The sequence below is a fragment of the Nestor notabilis genome, unplaced genomic scaffold, assembly GCF_000696875.1.
Source record: "Nestor notabilis isolate BGI_N333 unplaced genomic scaffold, ASM69687v1 scaffold12836, whole genome shotgun sequence".
NCBI classification, from domain to species: domain Eukaryota; kingdom Metazoa; phylum Chordata; class Aves; order Psittaciformes; family Psittacidae; genus Nestor; species Nestor notabilis.
In genome coordinates this window covers 26,745-34,142 of record NW_009931657.1, presented here as the reverse complement: position 1 = coordinate 34,142, position 7,398 = coordinate 26,745, and the positions used below count along the sequence as shown (strand labels likewise).

General features: G+C 55.2%; 1 protein-coding gene across 1 annotated transcript in view; it reads right to left on the bottom strand.

Moving 5' to 3' along the window:
* LOC104406899 (microtubule-actin cross-linking factor 1-like) overlaps positions 1–7,398 on the bottom strand; it is a gene marked incomplete at both ends in the record, with an annotated part of 43,539 nt that overhangs the window by 11,724 nt on the left and 24,417 nt on the right. Inside the window, 11 exons of the mRNA XM_010016016.1 lie at positions 6–69; positions 376–499; positions 819–995; positions 1,406–1,927; positions 2,585–2,812; positions 3,402–3,635; positions 3,713–3,862; positions 5,234–5,467; positions 6,146–6,295; positions 6,385–6,600; positions 7,342–7,385. Coding sequence (XP_010014318.1) covers positions 6–69; positions 376–499; positions 819–995; positions 1,406–1,927; positions 2,585–2,812; positions 3,402–3,635; positions 3,713–3,862; positions 5,234–5,467; positions 6,146–6,295; positions 6,385–6,600; positions 7,342–7,385 — 2,143 coding nt within the window. The remainder of the gene's footprint in view (positions 1–5; positions 70–375; positions 500–818; positions 996–1,405; positions 1,928–2,584; positions 2,813–3,401; positions 3,636–3,712; positions 3,863–5,233; positions 5,468–6,145; positions 6,296–6,384; positions 6,601–7,341; positions 7,386–7,398) is intronic.

Below are 7,398 nucleotides of genomic sequence, written 5' to 3'. Positions count from 1 at the left end.
ATTGCGTCAGCAGGTCCGAGCTCTGGGCCATCTGCTGGGAGAGGCTCTGGAAGCGGCTCACGATGGCATCTGTGGAGTTCGGTACAAAGAGCTCAGTGAGAAGCAAGTATCACCTTTGGCTCTGGCCAAACACCCCTTGATGGTGGATTCCCCTCCCCAAACTCAGCAGAGAGACAGGGATCCAACACAATATGGCCAGCCTGGATCACAGCCCTCCCCATGGGCAAACACAAGCCCTGAAGATGCGCTGCTGTGAGCCTTTGCCTCACCTTCTCCCAAAAGTGGGAAACTTCATCTTCCCTCCCTAGTTGGAGGGAGGCTTTTACACCCTCCTCAACCATCCCTGCTAATGCAGGTGGTGGCTTTGCTCTGTACCTGTTGTTTCCTGGATGTGCCCATGGTCTGGGGCCGGCTCCCCTTGTACTTCCAGCAGGGACCGAGCTGCTTTCTGGAGCTTCTCCACTGGCACCTGATGCTCAGCGAGGTCTCCCTGCAACTGCTGCTTTGACACAAGATGGGGCAAAATCAGTGGTGGATCACAAATTAGAGCCCTGTACCCACAGGGAGCTCCAGGGTCTACATAACCCTGCTGAGGGATCTTGTTTAATCACAAACTCCTTAGGGAAAACAACAACATAGGTTGGAAGGTCCAACCCCATGCTGCAGGCAAAGCTGGATCAGAGGGTCTGGGCTGTCCCAGTGCTCAGACACCCTCACTGGGGACGAATGTTCCCCCATGTCCCACTGGGATGTCCCCATGGGCAGTCTGTTCCCACAGAGGCTCCGGTGTCCCCCAGGATCACCCATGGATCCTGTACCTTGGCACTGGCGAGCTGCTTCTGCAGAATGGCCGGATCCGAAGAAACCGTCTCCGAGAGCAGTTTCCCAACGGCAGCTTCACTCTCCTGCAGCCACGTCCTGAGAGACTCTGCCACCTCCTGGAACTGCTGGTAGTGATCCAGCAAGGTGCTGAGGTGGGAGCCAAGCTTGGTGCACTGCAAAAGAGCAACAAGGCATGAGGAGAGGATGCAAACAAAGCACGGAGTGACCTGGGCCCTGGTGGAAAACGCACAGGAGTCATCAGGAAAGAAAAAACAATTAAAAAACCCAGTCTTGCCATATGTGCGAAAGGAATTACAGGAGACCAAGCTAGAGGTGTTACTCTTGCCCAAGCCCTGAAAAAGACAATCCTTGTCCTACAATCTACAGAAGTGCTAGAAGTTGGCAGGGGAGTGGAACTAGATGGTCTTTAAGGTCCCTTCCAACCCAAACTATCCTATGGTTCTGTAAGTGCAGCCAGACACTCAAGAGAGACGTCCCTTTGCCTTCCCTGCTTGTTCTACACGCACAGGAGGAAAACAGCACCCAGGGTTCAACCCCCAGCCTCGCACAGCCCTTCCCATACCTTGGAGTGCAGCGCGGTGTATCGCCGCGTCGCATCCTCCAGCTTGCTCCTGACCACGCTCCCGGACATCAGCGCCGGGGACCCGGCGTCCCCAGCAGCTCCCTCCGCATCCAGCACCTTCTGCCCTGACATGGTAACGAAGCGCAGGTCTCCTTTGTGGGAGATGACGTCCTCGGAGAAGCTGCCCTGCCGCTGGAGCAGCTGCCGGAGCGCCGCGGGGTCACTGCCCCCCTTGGCCATCCCCTCCAGATCCTGCTCCGCTTGCGCCAGCCAAGCCTCGAACTCGCCATGATCCCGCAGGAACTTGCGCAGCTCATCCCGCAGGACCTGCACTTGCTTCAGCCGCGCTTCCGACTGCGCAAGGGAAGCCGCGTACTGGTGCTTGAGCTCTGCCAGCCGGCCCTGGAGCCGGGCCCGCTCGTCCCCGGCCAGGCTGTGGCCGTGCTTGTCCAGGAACGCCTGTGCTGACTGCGTGGCCAGGATGACATCCTGCTGCTGCGACAGCAGCTCCTGGTGCTGGGCCTGAAAGATGCCAGTGAGCAAAGGTGATGCTTGTGACAGCAGCGACAGCACAAGGGGTGATGGGTTTAAACTGAAACAGGGAAGCTCAGGTTCGGTATAAGGAAGAAGCTCTTCACTGGGAGGGTGCTGAAGTGCTGGCACAGGGTGCCCAGAGAAGCTGTGGCTGCCCCATCCCTGGCAGTGTTCAAGGCCAGCTTGGACACAGGGGCTTGGAGCAACCTGCTCTAGTGGAAGGTGTCCCTGCCCATGGCAGGGGTTGGAGCTGGATGATCTTCAAGGTCCTTTCCAACTCAAACCAGACTGAGGGTCTCTGCCCAGCAGCACCCAGTGTACCTCACCTCCTACAGCACTGGTGAGGTGAGGAACACCGCAAGTCTGGGATAGGGGCAGGAGCTCTGCACACAGAACCCCTTGTCTGACCATGATGGGCACCTTTTCATTGCCCTGATGGCACCATGCCACAGCATCTACCACCAACCCAGAGGGCAAGTCCTCCAGGAAGCCAGTAGTGACTTCCCAAGTTTCCCATATGGAAAATGTTCCCCTGAACACAGGTTTTCAAGGCCAGACACATCTAACACCCCATGCTGCTCCCAGCTGCATCAGCAGGGTCAGTGCAAGGGGCAGAAAGCTTTGAGAGGAATGAGATGTCCTGACCTTCAGCCTCTCGTACTGCTCATCCAGGCTCTCGGCAGCACTGTCTGCTCCCACAACGTGGCCATCAGGGACATCCCCAGTGCCTGCCCCCACTCCTTCTCCTGGTGCTTGCTCGATGGGGTGGGGTCTGTACTCCAGGAGCCCTCCCTTCTGCTCCAGTGATGCCACCCAATTCAGAAGGGAGTCAATCTTCTTGCTGTTCTCCTCCAGCTCTTTGGCAGCTTTCATCTGAAAGCACAAAGGCGCCAGATAAAGAAGGACCCATTTTATGCATGTTCAGCAAACTGCTGCATGGAGGAGGGAGAAAAAAATCAACAGAGGAAACACCCTGAACAGTTTTCCAGCCACAGCAAAAGCCTGAGACACTCACAGAGCTCCACAAACCTTCGTGGCTCTTCTGGAAGGGAGGAAGGTGCAAAGAAGTTTTGGATAAACTCAGCATTGCACTTCTAACCTTGATGGAGCCCAGAGTCCCCCCCCTGAAATGCTTCAACTCCACCCATGCAGGTGTGAGCATCACCTTCATCACCAGCAATGGAGATCCCTGATGCTCAAGCTCCCATTAAAGGTCAGCGCCTTTTACTCCCCCAGCTCCTCCACAATCAGCCCATCTGTGGCTGCAACTCTCAAGGCATTTCATGAGAAAAATACTTGGGGGGCACCTTATTTGAGGGACAGACAGGAAGGGACCACAAACTGCTTTATGCTGCATCACCCAGCTGAATGCCAAGACCCCAAACGAATCTGACTGCAGCATCTGGAACCTTATTGTCCACCTTCAAGCAGAGCCGAAGGGCTAAAGCTCTTTGCATGTCACCTTTTCAGTCTCCTGCTGCACTGCAGCAGTAACAGCGCTCTCCAGCTCCTTCTGGGCCATCTCTGTCCTCTCCTGCAGGGACCGGTACTGCTCCTTGGCACGCTGGAGCTTCTCTTGCAGCGCTGCCAGCTCCCCAGGCTCCATCTTCGCCTTGTTGTCCTCCAGAAACTCCTCTGTGCTTTTCAGGATGCTGGCGAAGGAGGCGGCTCGGGTGTGCATGTTCCTCTGCAGCTCCTGGGCAGACAATGCCATCAGCTCCCCGCCCTCCCGAGCCTCTCCTCCTTTTGCCCCCCAGCACTCAGAGCACTGACCTTCACATGGCTCTGCCTCTGCTGCAGGGTGGACAGGTCCCCTTCGCTGGCTGCTCTCTGCTGCTCCACCAGCGTGTCCTCAGCCTGGCTCAGCCAGCGGCTCAGCTCAGCCAGGCTCTGCGCCCGGGCTGCCTGCTGCTCCTGCAGCGTCTGCGGGCAGAGCAGAGGCGAGAGGGGACAGTTAGTACCAGTGCTGCACCCCAGGTTGTGCTCATCGCTGCAAGGCAAGGTGAGAGGTTACAGCAGCTCCTGAAGATGAGGATGCAGCACAGAAACCAGCTTTCCCAGCTCTCCATGGGCTCCCTTCTCCGGCTCACACACTATGGGAATGGGGCTGCGGTGCCAAGGCCCTGCTGAGCAGGAGCTGCTCACTGCACGGCTGCCACCGCTCGAGCAGGTTTCTGCTCTTTGAGAAGCCCACTGAACTCCAGCGTGGAGCTATGCTCCATCCTGGAGAGCTCAACCACAAGTTTCTGTGCCTTTTCCATTCAGCCTCACGAGCATTAAAACTGCAGCAGAAACTCATCTAATGAGAGGTAACAACAACCTGAGGTCAGGCAGCACCACTGTGGAGCCCCAAAGAACCCAAGTAGGCTGGTTTTGATCCTGGGGTTGGAGAGGGAGCCTGGGAGAGGGAAAGTGTTTCTGTAGCCGATCCAGCTCCTTGGTTTTGCTGCCAGAGCACAACACAGAAGCGCCTGTTTGAGCAATTGAGCATGATGTGACCTGAAAGTCCCTGCAACGTTCCTGCTCCCCTTTCCCAGGGGAGATAAAGGGGTATTTTTGAGTTTCACTGGGCATTTCAGCAAGGTGATGTACAAACTTGTGCAAAACACTGCTTGATTCTCCCAGTCATAAGATACGCAATAGAAGCACATTGAAAGAGCCTTCTTAAGAGCTCTTCAGCTGCAAAGCGAGTTCTTCCTGGGTTAGGATGGGCGCACACTCAATCTGAAAAAGCAAAGCAAACTGGTTAATATACACACACTCTCTCAGAGAAGACAGGCAAGAGTTACAGAGAGCAACTGTTAAGAAAAACCACATTAATCCTGTCTTGAATAAGAGGCTCCATGCAGTGATGGGTGCTGCAGCAACGCAGCAGAGACCTGAGTAGTTGCTTTTGCAGCTGCCTGCTGCCTTGAATCATCCGCCGTTTCTCTGGGACAGCTATACCTGACTTGAGCAGTGGAAATAAGACATTAAAACTGCCAAGTGTCTGTGGTGACCCCTCTGCACAGGGGTTTTCTGGTGGGTTTATTCCACCCAGCCCAAAGCAACTCGATGGCTGCACTACCCAGACCTCAGCCAGGCTCCATCTTTTGGGAGGAAAGCAACTTTCCACCTGGGAGTTACGTGGTAGAAGAGAAAAGACTTTAGAAGAAGCTCATGATGTGCAATAAGTCATAAACTGTGAGTGGCATGCACAGGAAATCCCAAACAGGAGGTGTCTCAGCGCACGTTCTTGTGGCCGGGAAGCACTTCAGCGAGCAAACTGCAGCCAGGAAGCAGATGTCTCCCAACCTTCACCTGATCCGTCTGCTCCACTTGCTGGAGGCAGACCTGCAGCACCTCCACCCGAGCCGTGACGTGCTCCGACAGGTCCCGGAAAGCCTTCTGCAGCTCATTGAGCAGCCGCAGCAGCTGCCTGCTCTGCTGAGGGGTCAAGTCCTGGGCGTGCTCCGAGATAAGGAACTGGATGTCGAAGGCAGTGGCGTCGAGCTGAGACTTGGTATCAGCCAAGGGCTCTTTCAGCTCCTAAATGGCAGAGAAAAGACCTGTCAAAATGACTCTACAGGCCTGTACAGTCTACAGTGGCCATGGTGCCACCAACAGCTCTTAAAGCCTTCGATCCCCGAGTTCAATACCAAGAAGCTACCAGCAACCAGGAGATGCTGAACTGACCAAATCTTGAAAGCTATTGCTAGAAGGGAATCATAGATCACAGACTGGTTTGGGTTGGAATGGACCTTAAAGCTCATCCAGTTCCAACCCCCTGACATGGGCCCAGATACCTTCTGCTAAAGCAGGTTACTCCAAGCCCCATCCAACCTACCCCAACACAGGGCAGCCTGAATAAATATGGAGGGGAGTCTGAGCTCCTTGTACAGCTGATGGAGACCAGGGCAGATGTGATGGATGGAGCAATAAGAGCAGAAGGAAGCAGCTCTTTCCTCAATAGCCAGATGGGAATCCCTCAGCCCCCACCACACACCTACATTTGAGCATGTTCCCCAAACAGCCAAAGCAGATGGCTCCTGTATTGTAGAAACAAATTACTTTGGAGCAAATACAGTATTGTTGCTCCTCCTGCAACACAGGATAAGGGCAAACCCTTGGTAGGCTCCAGGAGGGAAGCAGGATTAAAAGCTGCTTCTCCATGCAGAGGACAGCATCTTCATCAGCCAGCAGGATTAGGGGCATTGCTATGGTTACCTTGTAGTGCTGCAGGCAGCGGCCCAAGCTGTTCACATCAGTCTCGTGGTGGTAATCACTGCCCTCCAGTGACTCTGTGGTGCTGGAGACCCAGCTCAGCAGCTCCTGCAGCTTGCCCTGGAGACTCTCGTGATGTGCCAGGATTTTAGCCTTAAAAACAGGGATATTATCACGTAAAGAAGGAGCAGAGCGCTCCCGGGAAGGAGCACTGGGATGCTCGGGGCAGATGCCAGCTTTACCTTTTCAGTTTCTGCTGCCCCGCGAAGGTTTTGCAGCCGGGACTCCAGGACATCACTCGTAGAGCTCAGAGACTTCTGCAGGTTCTTGGCATCCTTCTCCAAAGCCTTCAGCAGTTGCTCAGGGACTTCTTCAGGGGGGTTGGCCACAATCTGCTTCACGGCATCCAGCTCCTGATTCACTGGGAAGCTCAGCTCCTGCAGCTCAGCGCCCAGGGCCTGAGGCAAGACAGGATTGTTATGTCTGAGACAGGGTGACTTCATCCTCCCACTGCCAGAACTGAGGAAAGGTTCTGGCGACTGAGCTCCAAACTACATCTATCTGCTAAAGATTCATCACCGTCCTCAGGCCCTGTTCAGCTGCCAGCTTTTTCCAGGCTGTAAAATTTATTTCAGTCAAGCTCAGGTTATTGCCTCTGGGCTGCATCCCTCAGACCAGCTCCCAGTGCCTAAAGAGGCTACAAAAAATCTGGAGAGGGCCTTTGGACAACGGCCTGCAGGGACAGAATACGGGGGAGTGACTTTAACCTGCCAGAGGGGAGACTGAGATGAGCTCTTGGGCAGAAGCTCTTCCCTGTGAGGGTGCTGAGGTGCTGGCACAGGGTGCCCAGAGAAGCTGTGGCTGCCCCATCCCTGGCAGTGTTCAAGGCCAGGTTGGACACAGGGGCTTGGAGCAACCTGCTCTAGTGGAAGGTGTCCCTGTCCATGGCAGGAGGTTGGAACTGGATGAGCTTTAAGGTCCCTTCAAGCCAAACCAGCCTGTGATTCTGATTGTCTAAGCAGGGAGGGGAAGGTGAGAGTGCAGGGAGGGATGGGGTTTGCACATAAACCCCTGTTAAACCTGAGTCTGACCTTCCTACTGGCTCCGAAGAGCAAGGAGGAGGTGCATGGGCTGTGCACGAAGCTGGGGACAGGAGGGATGAGCTGTGTCCTGCCTAACACCAGCCAAATCCAGCTCACCTCTGCCTGCTGCAGCAGCTCGTGCAGAGCTGCCAAACTCCGCTCTGCCGGCTGCAC